Raw genomic sequence first — 20,509 nt, 5'->3', positions numbered from 1 at the left:
CGAGAGCGATAATTCTAGCTCTAGACCTCCTCTAACTCAAAACGTGCAACCTGTAGATATTTTTTTTTTTTTTTTTAAATGTCGCCTATGGAGATTTTAAAGGGTGAAAGTTTGTTGCCATTCCACGAGCGGACGCAATTTTGAAGCGTGACATGTTGGGTATCAATTTACTGGGCGTAACATTATCTTTCACAATAAAAAAAATTGGGATAACTTTTTCTGTTTTATTTTTTAATTAAAAAAAGTGCGCTTGTAAGACCGCTGCGCAAATACGGAGTGTCAAAGTATTGCAACGATCACCATTTTATTCTCTAGGGTGTTAGAATAAAAAATATATATAATGTTTGGGGGTTCTACTTAGAGGGAAGGAGATGGCAGTGAAAAAAAGTGAAAGATTACACATTAGAACAGCTGTTTAACTTGTAATGCCAACGGCCACCACCAGATGGCGGCAGCTCACAGAAGGTCACAGCTCACAGAAGAAAGAGCTTGGGACTTCACAAGGCCGCAAAGCTGGCGGCCTCATCTACCGTCCGTCGCGGGCGCCAGGTCACAATTTCTTGTCGCAATTGCGACCTGGCGCCCAAATTTTGTCAACCCCTGCCTTGAGCTGTGGCTGATTGACCTCCCATTTGATGATGCTTTGCATAGTTAAGTGATTAATGATACTTGGAAGAGTGAGCTGCATGAACCCTTTTGATCTTTTTAGCTGTCTTTTAAGAGTGGCATTTTGACCACCAATGTAAAGAACATTTTTCCCACAGATCACCAATGAATTGTTTTTTGGAAGGGTTTCCTGAGACCTGAAAATTATTTCTAGCATTCCTCTGAGGTAAAAAGGTTGCGAGAGGCTGCTGTAGTCTATTAGAAGCTTGTCTGCATGACATAATAGTGGCACTATTTGTATTTTAGGTAATCTCCTAATGCAATGTCACAGGACAGAAATGCATCGAATGAAATGCTTACTGCTACTTTTCTAATGGAAAAGCTTTCAGATAGAGGATGCTCTAGTTTAGGGCCTCTGCTGACAAGCTTTGCACTTGTGTTTAATGATGACATCAGTTTGAGATGATTCTGAGATCATTTATAATTCACTGACCGGCTGCACCAGCAGCTTAAGGTAAGGGCAAGTTATCTTTTTCTGAACCCAACCCTGCTGCTTGGAGAATCTTCTATTGTATAAAGGCACAATTCTTGTAGAGATTTAAAGGGTTAAGGAATTTAGCAGGATCTGGAATAGTCTTAACCTGCCTTGGATTAAAGCTTAACAAGTCAAGTCCTGAAACCTTATTTAAAAAAAAAAAAAAAAGCAACAGCAGGGCAATAGCTGGCCAAACTTATGGGCCAGGCAAATGTTGCGTTTAGATTTTTGGGTTGTTGAATTAGGCAAGTAAATCTTGACAAATGCTTTGGAAATTGACGAAAAACTCAAAGACCAAGTTTTTAGGGCAGAAGACAATAAATGCCCTTATACTCGCAGAAAAAAATTGTGCATTTTTAGTTTTTTTTCCCTTCAGGAGCTTGCAAAGCATCGCACCCTTGCTTGGTGGATCACAGGGTGCAAAGTCATGCTCCTGCAGACAAGCCCTACAGCGTTCAGCTTGTACCTTTCTACGAGCTGGCCGTTTGAAAGCTTTATGGGTTGTGCATGAACTGATGCGTGTGTATTGGCACCTTTGCAGTTCAGTGAGAACTAAAAGTCCTGCCATGTTCCTGTGAATAAATAAGGCTCTGTGGGCGGCGCTCCGCACAGCCGTTCGGTTTTTAAAATATGACCATGGGTATAGGGATAGGATCCTCTGCCTGTTGTCAGGGGGCGAGGAGGGCATGGTCTGGAGCATGTTACACAGCAAATATGAGTTTAACGTATAACATTAGTGTGTATTGGTGCCGATACTAAGAATTTGCATGAGTAAGTGCTCTGATACTAAAACTGACACCATGAGCCCTGGCTCACATTGATGCGATTTAGCATACGATTTGACAATACGGCGGCTATTGCCCTCAATGCGACTGTCGGATTCGGGGGAACTCCAACTTTGCTGCCTAACCTATTTCAAAAGTTGTACTTGGCCTGTCAGTCACTATCTAAAGTCCAAACTATTTAAAGCTGATCTCCAGGCAAAATTCACACTTGTGGAATCCATGTGAATTACTTACATTACATACAAGAACCCCGGTGGTGCTTCCTGTCTCTTGCAGCAATTGGCCCTGGATTCAATCTGCATCCAGAAGTGATCACTTACAGGTAGGTGATGGCTGCATGAGTGATTACTTGGTATTCTGCAAATGTGACACCGGAGGGGGGAGGGTTCCGATCAGCGGGAGTTCCACTTTAGGGTGGAGCTCCGCTTTAACTAGAGCTGCACGAATAATTAAAAATCGAAATTGCAATCTTTTTCCCTTCCCAATCTTTAAAACAGCATGTCACAATTCTTTTTACTAAGTGCCAAGTTCTCACAGGTGGAAATAAAAAAGAAAATCCAGGCAGTCTGAAACAAAGGGGGTTATTTACGAAAGGCAAATTCACTTTGCACTACAAAGACATGTCAAATCGGGGGCAATTGCTGGCATTGGCATCGTCCTAATCGGTGCGACGCCGCATCTGTGGCACTGCACCGATTTCAATCAAGTTACAGTAAATTCTGCTATGATCACTAACATCCAGTCAAAACCCAGAAAAGTAACCACATGAATTTAGCATGCCCAATCATGCTGAGGTGTGGAACAGCCAATCCCTGGAGAGCTGCAGAAGAAAGGTGTGGGGGTGGGAATTAAAAAATAAATAAATGCCGTTCTCAGGCTCCTGCATGATATATGTAAATCGCCTGTCACTCACAGCATGGGGGAAGAATATACAAGGTTTTCTCTGTCTGTTTTATCTTACTGAAAAAAAGATAAGAGGATTGCTCAGAGCTGGATTAAATTGGTTGTAAAGCTTCATGTTTTTTCACCTTAATGGATCAAGGTGAAAAACACCTTGGGCACGATCCCGTAATGGCCCCCCCCCCCCCCCAGCTTGAGGCGGCTCTTCATTGGAGGATTGATGGCAGCGCAGCCATTGACTCCCACTGCTGTGACTTAAATCAATGATGAGGCGCGCCGGGGGGGGGGGGGGGGGGCGGGGGCGAGGCAAAGTGATGCACTCGGCGGCTATGGCCACCGACTGTATTGTACAGTTTATAGGTCACATTAAAGGTGGAAAAAGTTCTTATAGAATTATGTGACAACGATGAATTATTTTATTTTTTACATCCCAGAAACCTGACATTTTAACGGGTGTGTAGACTTTTTTTTTTATATCGACACTATACAGCACATGTCAGTAACAACCCATGAAATCAATTGAGTTTTTGCTTTTGCTTTTTATTTTGGATCATTGTCTACCCTTGTTTTATCATCATCCTGGTAGATGCATCAGATTTTTTTTTTTTTTTTTTTATCAATAAATTTTTATTGGGTTTATCAATTTACAACACTTGAGATAGTTGCATTCAATATACAACTTGAGTAGTATAATCACCATGTACAGGCAAACATTTAACAGAAAAAGAATACGGTACTCAGCGACCTAGGCCAGCCTACCCCACTTGGGTACAAACTGTAGGACTGGGAGGTCACCAAGATGATCAGTGGTACACCTATACAGCTAAAGTAAAGACAAATAAAGGAGGGGGGGAGGGATGGAGAAAACTGAAATAAAGGCTGCCGTTAGTCATTATCTATACCAAAGATTCAGTATTTTATACTGTTATTCTTCAGACTATAGGAAGATTATTAAAGTAAGCAATCTTTTAAACATTTGGAAGCTTTCGGGTGGGTTAACCACATTTTCCATTTTTCTACGATAGGGGATTATAGAATCATTCTTATAGGCTAATAATAGTTCTAATTGAGCTTGGGTGTTTAATCTGGTGATGACCATTGGTAGGTTTGGGGCGTCTGCGGATTTCCATAGAGAGGCCACTGTAATTCTTGAGGCTATCAAAATATGTAAGACAATAGTCCTATACAAAGTGGGGTATTTGTCTAGATCTATACCTAATAATGCGTTAGTAGGAGTAAGCTTATTCTTCTTTTTTTTTTTTTTTTTTTTTTTTTGTTTACGAAAAAGTTTTATTTGGAAGACAGGTAATAAAACAGTACAATACAGTGCAGTGTGTAGGGGAACAGCAATTAGGGGAGTAATAAGATGGAGACAATGATCAAGGGGATGACATATAGGGAGTATGACAAGGAGGAGAACAATAACTTGTATACTTAAGAAAAAGGAGATCAAATATGCGGCAGAGAACAGCAGGATAAATCAATATAGAATGCTCCAAGTCAGTATTATTATGGGGGAGGGTAGATATGTTGATTTAGAAGTGCTGCATGTGAAAGGAGATTATAGAGAAAATTATATAGAAGGTGTTGACCAGTAGAGCCACTTACTAGTAAAAATATGCATGCTATCGAATAGGGTGTGGTGGATGCGTTCAGAGAGTTTGATGGATTCCATTCTGGAAACGACTTGAGGCCATGGGAGGGACTGTGATTTCCAGTTGCATGCAATCATCCATTGTACCGCGCTGATAAGGGAGTGGATCAATCTATTACAAGGGGTGGGAACATCAGGGACCGTGGCAAACAATAAACAAACATGAGGGGTAAGAGTAATTTTTTTCTTAAGAGAGGTCTCTAGACTGTCCACAACCGCTTGCCATATATGTTGTAATCTATTACATTCCCAGAATATGTGAAAGTAATTGCCAACGTCAGAGCAGCCTCTAAAGCAGTTCGAGGGGACAATGGGGTAAAAGGATTGAATTTTAGCAGGGGTCATGTACCACCTGGTGAAGATCTTTAAGGGAGTCTCCCTGAAGGCTGCAGCACGGTTACTTTTCCTTAGGTTATCTGTCATGACCAACCACTGGTCTACAGAGAAGGAGCAGTTGAGCTCGAGTTCCCAACGCTCCATGGGGCCTGATTTTTCAGGTTGGTGCATGGAGTTGAGATATTTGTAGAGATAGGATATTAGGCCTTTGTCTCTGGGGTTGGATAAGCAGATATGTTCGAATAAGGTGCTAGGAGGGGAAATGCACGTGGAGAAGTATTTGGTATAAAATGTATGAATTTGTGTGTATTGAGGCAAGGCGGAGGGAGGGAAATTATGTCTGGTCTGCAGTGTAGAGAAGGGGAGAAAAGATGAGTTAGAGGTGAGTGATTTGAGAGTGGTAAGACCCTCAGCAATCCACTTATTGAAAGTAGACATGTCTGTGGGGGAAGATGAAAATCTGGGGTCACCTAGGTATGATGCCAGGGGAGGGGTAGGGGAAGAGAGGAGTAGATTAACATTAATCTTTCTCCATGTCTGTAACATCTGAGCAACTATAGTGTTTTTTTTTGGAAAGCGTTTGGGAATGTGCTACCCCAGACCACAGAATCCCTTTAAGATACAAGGGCTGAATCGAGGATATTTCAAAACGGAGCCAGGGGATATTTGCATCTGGGGAGAACCACTGGGCTAGTTGTACTAGTTTAGCTGCTAAATAGTAGTGCCATAGGTTTGGTAGGCCAAGGCCACCACTGGTCTGAGAACGGTGCATGAGAGAGTAGCTGCATCTAGGCTTTTTGCCACACCATATGAATTTATTGATTTCTCTTTGTAGTGCTTCTAAACGGGTTTTGGGGACATTAATTGGCAATGCCCTAAAGAAGTATAAAAGCTTGGGAAGTATAGTCATCCTAAAGGCACATATTCTACCTAGATAGGAAATATGATAGGAGGACCAAACTTTGAGTAAAGCGCTGATCTTTGAAAACAAGGGGAGATAGTTGGATTTGTAGAGTTGGTTGTGAGAGGATGTGATGTTGACCCTGAGGTATTTAAAAGAGGTGGGGGACCATATGAAATTGAAGTTTTGTTTCAATAGGTTCGTAAGATTGGGGGGGCAATTGATAGGGAGAATGGAGCACTTGTTGGTGCTAATGGATAGGCCAGAAAGTTTGTGAAATTTGTTGAGAACGGAGAGGAGATTCGGGATAGAGGTGTGTGGGTTTGTTAAGAACACAAGGGCATCGTCTGCATATAGACTAAGTTTATATTGGTGGGAGTTTTTAAAGTAACCTTGGATATCTGGATTTGACCTGATAGCATGGGCAAGAGGCTCAATGGCTAGAGCAAAGAGGAGGGGGGATAGGGGGCAACCTTGTCTAGTACCTCTGCTAAGGGGGAAGAAGTCGGAATTACTGCCGGGGATTTTGATTCTGGTTTTGGGGAAGTGGTATAGAGCGTTAAAGCCATGGATGAATTTTTGTGAAATGCCGAATTTAGGGAGAAGGTGGTTGAGGTAGGACCAGTTAACGCTATCGAAGGCCTTGTGGATGTCGAGACTGAGAAGGCATAAGGGGTGGGACCGAAGGTTGGCGTCTTGTATAACGTTAGTGACTAATCTAATGTTGTCGACGATTTGTCGTCCTGGGATGAAACCCGTTTGGTCAATGTGGATGAGCGAAGTGATTACTGAGGAGAGTCTGTTAGCAAGTAGTCTACCGAATAGTTTGAGATCATTGTTTAGAACTGAGATCGGGCGATAATTCTGGGGGAGGGAATGGTCTTTTTGGGGTTTGGGAATTAAGGATAGGTTTGCTAGCAACATTTCCTCTGGAAAAGTAGCCTCCCTGAAGTACATAGTTAAAGAGACGAGTAAGACTAGGTACAAGTAGGGCGGAGTATTTTTTATAATAAGTGGCTGAAAAACCATCTGGGCCAGGGGCCGTTGAAGTTTTAATGGATTTTATTAAGTCTGCAATTTCAGTCTCTGAGCATGGGTCATTTAGTGAGGAGGATTGGGCCTCGTTTAGTTTAGGGAGATGTAAAGAATTCAGCCAGTCCATGGCCGAAACTTTTGGGTGAGATTGGGGGCCAGAGAGAAGGTTTTTGTAAAATGTAGTGAAGATTTGTAGGACATCTTGAGGGTGGGTAACCATATTTCCCCTTGGGTCTCTTAATTTAAAAACGTGAGGGGGTTTGGCATCCTGATTTAGTTTGCGGGCAAACATTGCGGATGCAGAATTACCATGAAGCAAAAATTTTGCTTTGGAGAATCTGAGTGATTTTTCTGTGTCCTCGGAGAGGAGAGTATTAAGGGTCTGACGTTTAGAGTAGATAAGATCCGTCAAGGATTTGGAGGGAGAGGAGTTAATCTTATTGTATAGAACATTCAATTCTCTGGTGAGACACTTTATGTCTGTGAGTTTGGATCTATGTTTTGCCGCTGCTATACTGATAATGTGGCCTCTCAGGACCGCTTTGTGAGCAGCCCAGGTGGAAGATGGGAGAGCATTTCCGGGGATATTTTCTTGAAAATAATTTTCGATGTGGTTTCTAATCTGTTGGTAGGTAGTTGGGTCAGAAAGGAGGGAGTCATTGAGACGCCAGTTGAATGTGGTTGGAGCAAGTCCAATGTGGGATGTCTCGAAGGCTGCAATGTTGTGGTCAGACCAAGGGCAGGGGTGAATGGATGCTTTGGAGGAATTGGCCAAAAGGATGGGGGTGCAGAATACATAATCTAATCTGGCAAAACAGTCGTGGGGGAAAGAGTAATGTGTATAGCCTCTGATGCCAATGTTGTGGGCTCTCCATGTGTCTATCAATTGGGATTTGTTTAGAATCTTGTTTATGGTTTTAGTAAAAGCTTTTGAGGAAGGGGATGTTCTGTTTCTGTCAAGGGTGGTAGAGGGCGCTAGATTAAAGTCCCCACCAATGATCATGTGGGGGGAGGTGAAGAGGTCAAGTGTGTCAAAAAATTTAGTGAAAAAAGAGGTTTGAGCTTCATTAGGGGCGTATAATGAAGCAATGGTTATATTGCGACGATTAATACTGCCCTTTAAAATAATGAATCGGCTCTCTACGTCTTTAAAAACAGAGTGTATTTCAAATATATCAGTATTCTTTATAAAGATTGCAACTCCACGTGATTTATTAGAGAATGTGGTGTAATGAAGCTGATTAAAAGTTTTATCGAAGTATTGGGGGTGGTTAGCACTAGCGAAGTGGGTTTCTTGCATTAAAATATCAGCGCCCAATCTTTTGTAATGTCTAAAGGCCTTTTTGCGCTTATTAGGGGAATTTAAAGCCCTGGACGTTATGAGAGAATATTTTGAGACCCATTAAGTTGGAGGGGGGGGGGGGTTGTAGGCGTATAGTGATGGTGTCATGGACTTGGGGGGGGGGGGGGGGGAGGGGACGGGGACGTGAGCACAACCCAAAATATATACATTTATAATCATCATATAGTGAAAGAGCAGTCTATACAAGTAATTGTTGGTGGGAGAGCAGTATACAGAAATATTAAACATAGTATGTATCGGTATGTTCAATGAGAAGAACATTGCACTGAAATAGAGAAAAAATAACAACAAAAAATAAAGTCTTCCTGAAATTTCTCTTATATAAAGGAATGCCAAAAAGGCAATTAAGCTGGCTGATAAAAAGTGCCAGTGAAGGGGACTAGGGAAAGGGGGGACCCCTAGTACTATCAAAAAAAGAACAGTGGACAAATATGTCCAAAATCCACCGGCGAGGTCAGCGGACAAACCCATGTCTTGGGCCAGACCGCAAACCACACAGGGGGATCGGGGGACAATCCAACAACGGCGGATGAACCAGGCGAATAGGGTGAGAGTAAATGAACTGACAATAATAGGTAAGTATTAGTTTCAGCCGAATATATATATATATATATATATATATATATATATATATATATATATATATATATATATATATATATATATATATATATATATATGAGCATAAACAAACATCACAATATTATATCATGGAACACCAGGAACAATTATGTATAATATAAGGCACATAAGGGCAACCTCATTGAAAAACAGGGGTGAGGGGAAGGAAGGGAGCACCTGGCCGTGTTTACCAACGTTGTGCTATAGGATTCGGGGAGGGACATCGGGGGGGGGGGGGGGGAGGCAGGGAGTGGTGGTAGGGTAAGGGAAATGCCCCATTGGGAAACTGACGTGAAAGGCGCCCAGTGGCACTTAAGGGATGTAGGGGGGACGCCAGCTAGGTTGGGTAGGAAGTCTGTGAGGGGGGATCCATGGGAGAATGGATCAGGAAGCCATTGCTGGCAAAGGGAGCAGACCTGAAAAGTAGAGTGACTCACAACATAGTTCAGAGTGAGCCACGGAGGTGTAGAGTAGACTCCCAGCTGGTATGTAGACGCAGTTCTCAGTCACTAGGCAGATTTGTTATGTTGTTCATTACCAAGGTCTGGTCAGCAGGAGGGAGTCCCCAAGGTAATGATTCAGGACGTTTCCTCACGCCGAAGAAGTATCTGTAAAAGTAGAAAAAAAAGAGAGAAAAAAAAAAAAAAGGGGGGGAAACAGAGAAGGGGAGGAGAGAGGGGTTTTCATGTGCAGTCACGGCCAAGGTGTAGGCATGGAAGGACGAAAGTCCAGTAGAGCTTCTAGAATAGAACAGGACTGTGACAGTTGGAGCAGACTATGCAGCCTGGTTGTGAATAGGGTGCTGCATCCATCTCCTCTGATCTCTGTGGTTGCGTCTTAAAGACGGGGTCGACCAGATGGGAGATGATCTTGGGGTCGCAGGAAAGCGCTGTTGGGGTTCTTGGTCTAAGAGACCTAGTTTGATCAGTAGGTCTTTTCCTTCAATTACATTGTACACCGTGTACGTGGATCCGTTGTGCATTATGGACAGTTTGAATGGAAAACCCCATCTGTATTTTATTCTGGCGGATTGGAGGACACTGGTGACCTCCTTCATCCTGCGTCTGCGATCCAGAGTTGCAGGGGAGATGTCTGGGTAGATTTGTAGTCTGACTCCGTCTAAATTAATATTTGGGGTGTTCCTGGAGGCCCTTATTATGTCCTCTTTAGTGAGATGGTCCTTAAGGCACATAATTATATCTCTAGGAGGCTTGTCAGGAGTCGGTTTAGGGCGTAAAGCTCTGTGCAATCTGTCGCAGGCAAATGCAGATATTGGTTTGTCTGGTACTAAGTTGTGGAATAGTGTGTTAATGGCCTGGGTAAGATCGGTGATCGATTCAGGGACACCACGCACTCTTATATTATTGCGTCGATTCCTATTGTCCAAATCCTCCATATGTGCCTGCATGAAAGAGAAACTATCTGCTAGAAGTTCATAATCTTTCCTCAGATCATTGTGTGCGAGAGCTAGTTCGTCATTTTTGGTTTCCAGTATGTCAGTGCGGCCTCCTAAATTAGCTATTTCCTGTGAGAGGGCGCTGGTGGATTTGTGTATCTCCTGCTCAAACTTGCCCACTAATTTCTCATATACAGCAGTTAAGCTGGCATCCAGATCAGCCTTAGATAGTGGCTGGGAGTACTCACTGTATGGTGAAGGCAGGGCAGGAGCCTGTGAGGAGCTGGAGGAGGCCGCGTGTGGGCCGGCGCCATCTTGGGACATCTTTCTCTCCTGTTCCAGCAAGAAGCTGGTAAAGTGGTGTGGAGAGCGGCGATTTCGCCTCTTGTTGCCAGAGGGCATTCACGGTGTTCCGCGGGGGTGATGGAGAGATTTTGGGCGATTTTCGCCGTTAGATAGCCCCGGGATCTATGCCTGGTTCAGTCGGGCAGACGGAGCTCACTCTCTCTGCATCCGTCCCGTCTCGCGCCGCGCATGCGCCCCCCTAGTAGGAGTAAGCTAGGTAAGGTTGCCCGTAAGATTGGCGATAAAGGATGAGATAGAGTTCCAAAAACTTTTTAGAGTCTTGCAACTCCAAAGCGTGTGCAGGAGGTTTCCCGTTTGCTCGTTACATTTCCAACAGATGTCGGATGCTGTTGGATAAATTTTGGATAACTTGTATGGTGTTAAGTACCATCTATTAATTATTTTTTGGGCATTATCCCAGTGTTCAATGCAAGAGGATGACTTGCTTATTGTTTGAAATGCTTTAATCCACTGAGTCGGGGAAAAAATTTGGTCCAGATCCTTTTCCCATTTCAGCATATTTGTGTTTTTGGTAAAGAGTTGGGAGGATAACACATTGTAGAAAAAAGATATACCTTTCTTTTTATCATTTTTCTGAGGAGAGAGGAACTCCCAAAGGTTCATAGGGATTTCGATCAAATTACTGGGAGAGAAATCTTTCAGTCGGGCACACTTGCCAATCTTATTCTCGATGATGTTCTTAACATTAGGGGGTAGGTTCTGGTATAGATTATATCCATTACTGATCCACTCGTTTACAGAGAATCTGATTCTGCAATAATTAATGACTTCTGTGGGAAGATGTAATTTAGCCTTTTTCTCTAAATGTCTGGTTTTTGAGAGAATGTGTTTCCAAGCGAATAAAGTAGTTTTAATGCTTATTAGGTTGGGGATTGTTAGATGCATCAGATTTTTATCAATGTCTTGGTACGTTTTTTCATTCATCCTTTCTTCAATGATATGAAGTTTGCCAGTACTGTATGCTGAAAAAACGGCCCCACACCATGATGGTTCCCACCTCCAAACTTCAATGTTGGTATTGTGTTTTTTGTGTGATGTGCAGTGCCATTTGACCTCCAAACCTGGTGTGTGTTATGGCATCCAAAGGGATACATTTTGGTCTCATCTGACCAGATTATATTCTCCCAATATTTCACAGGCTTGTCTAAATGTTGTGCAGCAAACTTTAGCCCAGGTTCACACTGACTGTGGGTTAGAAATTTGTTCTGCTGAACCTGCATGGTTTCATACCCGCATGTCAGTCCGACTTGGCTCTTTCAGAGACAAATGGTGACCTGTTTACATGTGGATTAAGAGCATAATCCGTTCCAGGAGAATACTTGTAATCCAAAGCACTCACGAATCAAAGTGAGTTTGCCCATAGAAGTCAATGGAAACTAACATAACTCGTTCCACGTTGACTTCTATTGCATGCAATACCGCATGTGGCCAGAGGTGAGGGGGCGCCAGAGAGACTCGGAAATACTCGGACAGCTCGGCTGAACTCGGAAATGCTTGGGAACGGAGAATTTTCGAGTGGCTCAGTGTCACCGGCGCCCCCCTGCCCAAATGTGGTACTGCACACCGCAGAGGCCAACACTTGCAAACCAAGTCAGGATTAAAAAAATATATATATTTACTCGTATTGCGAAATGCTTGTTATCGCGTTACTCTCAGTCCGAGGTTCCAATGTATATTAGTTTTGGTCCGCTAACATTTCTTTAACTAAAAGCAAAATTAAATTTGGCCAGTGGTACCCATTGTTTTTAGTACTGTCTGTAGCTTACCATTTCAAAAGCTTCTTCCTCCAAGTTCTTCCATGCAGATCGGTAGGATTCACTGATTTCTTTTTTTTTTTATCTGTAACCCTTTTTGTGTCTTCCATGTAATGCGGAATGAATTTCATTAAACAATGCAGTGCATTGTTTAACCACTTAAAGCGGTGGTTCACCCATAAAAACGACTTCCCCCTATTACACTGCCCCCCCGCATTACAATACGAATATGCCATTAATTTTTTTTTGGCTGCTGTACATACCTGGGTACAGCTATTCACCCGTGTCCTCCGGGTTGCGAGTCCCGCGGGAGTGGGCGTTCCTACCATGGCGATGATTGACGTTTTGACTAAAAAACGAGCTCCCCCCGTCGCGTAAGCAGCATCACGATTGGCGGAAGGAGCCGAACGGCGAGTCGGCGCTATACTGCGCATCGCAGTTCGGCTCCTTTCGCCAGTCGTGACGCGGCTTACGCGACGGGGGGGAGCTCATTTTTTAGTCAAAACGTCAATCACCGCCATGGTAGGAACGCCCACTCCCGCGGGACTCGCAACCCGGAGGACACGGGTGAATAGCTGTACCCAGGTATGTACAGCAGCCAAAAAAAAATTAATGGCATATTCGTATTGTAATGCGGGGGGGGGGAAGTCGTTTTTATGGGTGAACCACCGCTTTAAGGACCGCCTCATGTAAATATACGTCAGCAGAATGGCACGGACAGGCACATGCACGTACCTATACGTCCTCTGCTTGACGTGGGTCGGGGGTCCGATCGGGACCCCCCCCGGTACATGCGGCGGTCCTTAAGCCTCGGGGAGCGATCCGGGACGACGGCGCGGTTATTCGTTTATAGCCGCCCCGTCTCGATCGCTCCCCGGAGCTGAAGAACGTGGAGAGCCGTATGTAAACACGGCTTCCCCGTGCTTCACTATGGCGGCGCATCGATCGAGTGATCCCTTTTTATTAGGGAGACTCAATCGATGTCAGTCCTACAGCCACACCCCCCTACAGTTGTAAACACACACAAAGTGAACCCTAAATGTTACAGCGCCCCCTGTGTTTAACTCCCAAACTGCAACTGTCATTTTCACAAAGAATGCAATGTAAATGCATTTTTTGCTGTGAAAATGACAATGGTCCCAAAAATGTGTCAAAATTGTCCGAAGTGTCCGCCATAATGTTGCAGTCACGAAAAAAAGCGCTGATCGCCGCCATTAGTAGTAAAAAAAAATAAAAATGCAATAAAACTATCCCCTATTTTGTAAACGCTATAAATTTTGTGCAAACCAACCGATAAACGATTATTGCGATTTTTTTTTTTTTTTTTTTTTTTTTTTTTTTTACCAAAAATAGGTAGAAGAATACGTATCAGCCTAAACTGAGGAAATTTTTTTTTAATATGTTTTTGGGTGATATTTATTATAGCAAAAAGTAAAAAATGGCTCTATTTTTGTTTTATAGCGCAAAAAATAAAAACCGCAGAGGTGATCAAATACCACCAAAAGAAAGCTCTATTTGTGGGGGAAAAAGGACACCAATTTTGTTTGGGAGCCACGTCGCATGACCGCGCAATTGTCTGTTAAAGCGACGCAGTCCCGAACTGTAAAAACCCCTTGGGTCTTTGGGCAGCATATTGGTCCGGGGCTTAAGTGGTTAATAAGCGCACCTCAAAATCAACATAGAAACAGTTTAGATGCCGATTGTCAGAAGATTTTGCAAAGAATTGGCTTTTATTCCAAGTCATCAACTTCTTTTAAAGCTTGATGGTGTTGGACCGTCAATTGGTGTGACACGTGACAGTAAATATTACTGTAGAGTACGCTTGGCAGGCCACCTTAAACGATGAAACCTGAAAGGCAAATGGTTTTCTGTGTATCTGTCCTTAATACTCTATCTACAGTCACATTTCATAGTTCTGGGCTGAACAAACCAATGCAGGCTTCCTGTTCCACTTGCATATCTATGACCTCATCTCTTGAATATGATATTGTAGAGAGAGTAAAGGGTTACTATGAATGGTGTCTTATATTAGGAGAGAACTTCCTGTAGTGCTAAACTATGTGAACCCTATTGTTTTCCAATGCAGCCCTGTACATTTTTTGATGGTGTTGTAGATTTAATGACCTGCTCTGCCATAAGATGGCAATAAGAGGGGTACATTACTAGTCACCAGCATTGCCTATGGGCTATGTGTAGTCAGTCTTTCCAAATGACTGAATAACCAATACTTGTTTTACACTGTGTCTTGGCATGGAGGTGTCGGGAGCGGGATTTCCTCACATTGGCGCTTCCTCCCAATGACAGCAGGAGAATAGGAGGAATACCAAACCCGAAGAATGAATGACGCATAAGTAAAATATTACCTCCTCACTGCCTGACAAACTCCTCCTGAGAAGCTCTGCACGTTACTGTCGGCTCCCACTCTGCTGTTGTACAGTTTGAAGCTCTGCCGACCTTATCCATATATAACGGGGTGATGCAGCACCCTTAACGAACTTAGACGACACCCCACTTGAGAAACGCTGACCTGAATAGGGTCTCTTCCTTCCCCATGAAGGCGCACTACCAGCACCGCAAGTGCTTCAAGGGCTTTTCATCATGCTTCTGTTTCTCAGATTTGTAAGGCTGCCTCTTGTTCTGTTAACACATTTAAGTTTTGGCCTCCTGTGAGGGATAATGGGGTTTGGGGACATTGCTACTTTATTTAGAACAATATTAGGTGTTTAATACTCTTAATCTCTCGCTTGTCCAGTCACTGTAAAGATCTGATTCACAACATTTCTGCCTTTTCACTGTAGTGCCTGTCCTCGTGATGAGTCTATTTTTGCAGCAGCTAAACAGAATGTAATTCTAAAGAGGTTTGGGGGCCCATCTCTGTAAGATATTGGAGTATATTCTCGGATCTAGGTTGTCATTTATTTTATCATTATAGGTTTATTTGTGTAACAATTAACTGCTGAATTCCAGAATGTTTGGCAAGATAATTTCCTGTAGTACACAACAAATCATGTTGCCAACCTTGTCTCTGAAGGTTGGCTGTTGCCTTCAGCAAAAATCTTTACTGTTCTAATATTGCTAGCCTTATGTAATGGTAAAGTCCCGTTGTATGCGTGTTTCCTCTTTTAAATAAGTGCAAGGCACAGTCTTTCTGAATTCAAAATGTCCCATAATTTTGTATGTATGTCACAAGCTGGCTCGATTGTGTTTTTAAAGTTATAATAAAGAAAAAATAGTTTTAAAGTATTTATATTGCCAATATTTTTTTTTTTTTTTTTTTTTAGTTTGTGACAAGAGTAGGAAAAGTAAGCCCTGGTTCACACTGGAGCGTTTTTTGACATGTCAAGTCAATGGCACATCCTAATCGGTGCAACACCCATTTCAAAAAGTAGTTTCTGTACTACTTTTTTTTTTTTTTTTTTTTAACATTGACATTTGACAACCTGCACAGATGTCTCTGAAATGCGGGAGCGAAATGGTGCGAGTTCACCTGAACGTTCCAGCAGCTCAGTGTGAACCTGGGCTAAAACTGCTGTATGTCTTGTTGGTAAGATTTTCTTTAATTTCTTGTCGCAAACTGTAATATTATGAACTTATATTTTTATACTACGATCCATTCAGTGCTAGATTAAAAAAAATGCATTGCTATTTAGTTACTTGGAACTGCTGCTTCAAAAAAGTTTTTTTTTTTTAAATAAGTGAATGTGTAGCTAACTTTTTTTTTTTTTTCTTCCCCCTTCCTTTCTTTCCACATGTCTGCTCACATTGATTACTACATCTTATTGAACATCTGCGATACTGCAAATCCCTGAAATCTTTCAATGCTGGATATTGGTTATTTACAAAGTAGCTGTAAGTAGTGCTCTTTTATCCATTCTATTTTATTTTTCCAGGTGATGAAATGTGGCGCATAAGTGTTGAAATTTACAGCTGAACTCGTGGCATGTAAAAAAGCAAAACACTGTTCAATCTAGTTAGATTTAAAAAAATAAAATAAAAATCTTGACATGTAAACTGCTCAAAAAAAAAAAAAAGGGAACACTTTGAAAACACATTAGATCTCAATAGGGAACATTTTCATGCTGGTTATCTATACTGATATGGACTGGGTAATGTGTCCGGAATGAAAGGATGCAACATTGTTTGATGAAAATTAGCAATCTACAGAGAGCTGAATTTAAAGGCACCCCAAAAATACTCCTCTTTTCTGACTATTGAAAAACAGTTTTTCATTTGGCTAGTGTCAGTGTTCACTGCAGGTAGCACAAGGTGATACTTGGACCCTATAGAGTTTGCAGAGGCAGTCCAACTCCTCCAGGATGGCACATCAATACGTGTCATTGCCAGAAGGTTTGCCGTGTCTCCCAGCACAGTCTCAAGAGCATGAAGGATATTTCAGGAGACAGACAGTTACTCTATTAGTTATCAATATTACAGTATTACAAATCCATAACCTCCAATATACTGTGATAAAACATGATTATAAAGTCCAAATAGTGTAATAAGATTTCTCTCGTAGTCCCAATAATACTGTGATCAGAAAACTCTAGAAGAGCTGGACAGGGCTGTCGAAGGTCTACTGTTTAAACATTTTTTTTTCTTCCTGCAAGGTAAAATCCTAATGTGCAGTATGCTTTGCACACTAGCACATTATGTGAAACTTGCCTTTAAAATGAAGCTGTTCCAGCGCCGCTTCCATTTTCACCCCTCTTGCTTCTGGGTTCGTGGGCTCCGGCTCTGACTGGCCAAAGCCGACGTTCACCACCGAAGGTATGGAAGGAACGTCACTGGTGGGCCGTTCCTTCAGCGCACATGCGCCAGTGATGTCACTGGTTGCATGTAATGTAAATATCTCCTAAAGAGTACATGTTCAGGAGCTATTTAGACATAAATAGGTAAGCTTTATTGTCTGGCCTGCAGCTCACCCAGACTCTACTAACGCAGCATTGCTGATTTGCTGCCTTTTTAAAAGCAGCTGCTGTTATCTGTAGTATGTCTGGCAGGTCCCGGAAACAAAGCCACTCCCCCACACCCTCCCATGCTGCCACACTGTGCTGAGGATTGGCTGCTAGGACAACGGCAGTCCGACCAGTGACGTCGTCTGCGCGGCACTTCCTGGCTTTCTGCCCGCTGTTTGTATTAGAAATTAAGGCTGTTACTGATTAAAATTTTCATGTTCCATTAAAGCAATTTTTTATTTTTTTCGATTAATTAAAACGCGCATACAGTTTTTACCTAATTTTTTTTTTTTTTTTTTTATTAAACTTTAAGAAAAACGTAGAAAGTTAGTTTGAATTTAATTATAAAACTTTTCTAGTATATTGACGGTCAGTCACTTTATAGTCCACATCTCCCCCACTGTATATATGGGAAGATTATCTGCTCTTACCAGAATAGAAAGGACGACAGGCAGACCCGTCCGCAGACGACACAAGCAGGTGGGTGATGTGAGCGCGCCGCTACTAGGCCGCCGCCGGGTGTACCAAGATGGCTGCAGTTCTGGAACTAGGCTAAAGCCGCGGCCTTTCCTGTAGGCGAGACAGCGGAGCTCAATCCGCGGATCATACCGCTCAAAATTATTTTGATCGATTTAAAGAAATTAATGATTAATCGTTAATTTCCACAGCCCCTTTAGAAACCCTTCCGCCTGTGTAGCAACGGGCGGGAGTCGGGAGGTGCAGGAGAGCTGACGTCGGGTTGTACTGAGGCAAATGATCATAAATGTGCTGAAGAAATACATGTAAAGGACTGTGGACACTCCGAGTGGGACACTCGTATAGGGAAGATTCTGAAGTTGTGGGAGTGCTACTTGGGGATGTTTGGGGTAGAAGTATGGGAAATGTGCTTAACATCTACTCCTCTTATTTCAGTTTCCCCTTTTCACAAACGGTTGCATAGAGCCTATTGAACACCAGCTCAATTGGATAGTTGGGGAAGAAGAGACTGCCTGTTATGTCCAAAATACAAAAGATACCGGGAATTTACTCGCTAATGGAGAGGAGACCCTATACTAACAATCTGATGTTAGTACAGCGATCTCTGCTGAGCTATTGTGTTCTGACAGGGATGATCCCCTGCCAGAACACCCCAGATAGCCAGCGACTGAGGGCGCAGCTCTCAGTCTGACTTTATTTTGTTCCTAGTGTGGGATGGAAAGTTCCTGTCCCGCTGCAGGAACACAACGCTCTATTTTGTATGTAGTTGATGTTATATACAGGTTAGAGCTTTCCCAGCAGGCAATTTTATTAGTAAAGGAAATGGTTTGAAAAGTTTAAGACTGCTGTTATTGACCACATCTATGAAGAATGTTGCCTGCCCATTAATTTGACTAGCTTAAGTCAGTACTTAAATTCACTGAGCAATATTTTGTGAAAAAGGTAAATCTTACCTGTGTCACAACATTTTGTATGTTTTAATATTCTAAGAGCTTGTTTCAAACGTTTTGCCATCTGCAGCAGATGACTTTTTAGAGGGGATTTGACAGGCATTGAGGTGTTCTGTTGGCTCCTCACCATATTTTTTAACACTTTGAAAGCCCGCAGCACAACCACATGTCAATTGAATGGGTTGCATTCAGTGATGGGATATGATATTGCTATGCCGTGATGCTGCAAAGCATAGTGGTCGCCATGTGTGTGCATCCCTGTCTACTGCCTTTGCAGTCTTCGGTGGGGCAGTTAGGGCTTGGTAAAAACATTGCTCAACTGTGTAGTCTTTACCACCCTGCAACCACAAATGAGCAAAACCTTGAATTTTGCCAGATTTTTCTCGGCTTGTGCTAGCTTTTTTTTTTTTTTTTGCTCTTGAGTGTTCTGTACGCTAATACTACTGTTTATCAGATAAATCTGTTGGAATTTTATATTCACTTTAGACATTATATGCTGAGTATTAAATATTTTTTTACTATAACCTTAGCTGGCAACATAGGTGTTAATGGTTTACTGTATGTACTGATTACAGCAACAGAAGAATCTTGAAGGATATGTGGGATTTGCCAATCTGCCAAATCAAGTATACAGGAAATCTGTGAAGAGAGGATTTGAATTCACGCTTATGGTAGTAGGTGAGATCACATGCTTAATATAGTATAAGTAAGATTAATTTTTACTTATTGGTGGTGTTATGTAGGGATATAAAATCATCTCCGTAATCATTTATTACAGAATGTATTTTGAAAATGCAAGCAGTGCAAGTAGCCCAATTTGTAGTATGTTGTATAGCAGAGCTTGTTTTACAAATTCTAGTGAAATGTTCTTCCTTTTCTGGTTGGTTGTCAGGTAAACATCTGCTTTTAAAAAGTGCTTATCGCATTAAAATGTATCTGCTAATAAAACACTGCAATTTCCATGTACCAGTAGGCATAACATGCTAGTCTGATTGACCTATATGTAGCGTTACCCTCGCAGAGGCTGCAGGTATTAACTAGTTCTTTCCCCAAAAATGTAGTCACCCAAGCAAACATTCCACTCGCTATTTTTAGCGGTGCTTTACCACTGCTTTGTGACGCTTTTCGGACGCTAGCGCGGCACTTTTAACCCCTGCTAGCTGCCAAAAAGGGGTTAAAAGCACCGATGCAGCTGGTGCTTTGCCGGCGGTTCGGCAGCTCTGCCTGTCGAGGTCTGTCGCAGCCCATGATCGAGCTCTGCTGAACCGCCATTGATTTCAGTTGGCAGGGACACTTTAGGAGCAGTGTATTCATCACTCCTAAAACGCTGCAAAGAAGCTGCTGCCAGGACTTTTTTTGACAACCTGCCAGCGCAGCGTCCCAGTGTGAAAGCACTCGGGCTTTCACACTGAGATTGCAGTTGAGGCCTATTTCAGGCGCTTTAGCGCTAAAAATAGCACATATAAAGCGCCTGAAAAACGCCTCCAGTGCGAAAGTGGGCTAAAAGATTATTTTTCAATGACTGATTGGCTCCTCTCATGTCTGAGCCTTGCTATACAGGGCCTACAAAAGGTTAATGCCAGGTCAGATCCAGACACTTACACCACTTTTATTTAAAAATAATATTTAATGATGTATACATGAATATAGAGCTTGGGCCCCTTTCACACTTGTACGACTTTTCCTGTGACTTTGGGCATCAGTCGCATGACAAGTCGAGTCCCTTGATTCCCAATAACCATTCATATCTCTGCGACTTCATTGTAGTCCCTGTACTACTTTAGTCTGACTTTGATGCGAGTTGAGGTCCATAGACCTTAAGTTTACACAGGCATTACCTGAAATCATTGGGGAAAATTGCTTGGACTTTCAAGT

At 42.5% G+C, this 20,509-nt stretch overlaps 1 protein-coding gene across 5 annotated transcripts in view; it reads left to right on the top strand.

The window, feature by feature from the left end:
• Positions 1–20,509, top strand: part of SEPTIN7 (septin 7) — a 149,942-nt gene that overhangs the window by 31,700 nt on the left and 97,733 nt on the right. For 3 of the 5 annotated variants that reach the window (XM_040353229.1, XM_040353225.1, XM_040353227.1), the window contains exons 2-3: positions 16,097–16,101; positions 19,210–19,312. In XM_040353229.1, coding sequence (XP_040209163.1) covers positions 16,097–16,101; positions 19,210–19,312 — 108 coding nt within the window. The remainder of the gene's footprint in view (positions 1–16,096; positions 16,102–19,209; positions 19,313–20,509) is intronic. The other 2 variants (XM_040353230.1, XM_040353226.1) reach the window with 1 other exon arrangement.

Source organism: Rana temporaria, chromosome 5, assembly GCF_905171775.1.
Source record: "Rana temporaria chromosome 5, aRanTem1.1, whole genome shotgun sequence".
Taxonomy (NCBI): Eukaryota; Metazoa; Chordata; class Amphibia; order Anura; family Ranidae; genus Rana; species Rana temporaria.
This window is presented reverse-complemented; position numbering and strand designations above follow the sequence as displayed.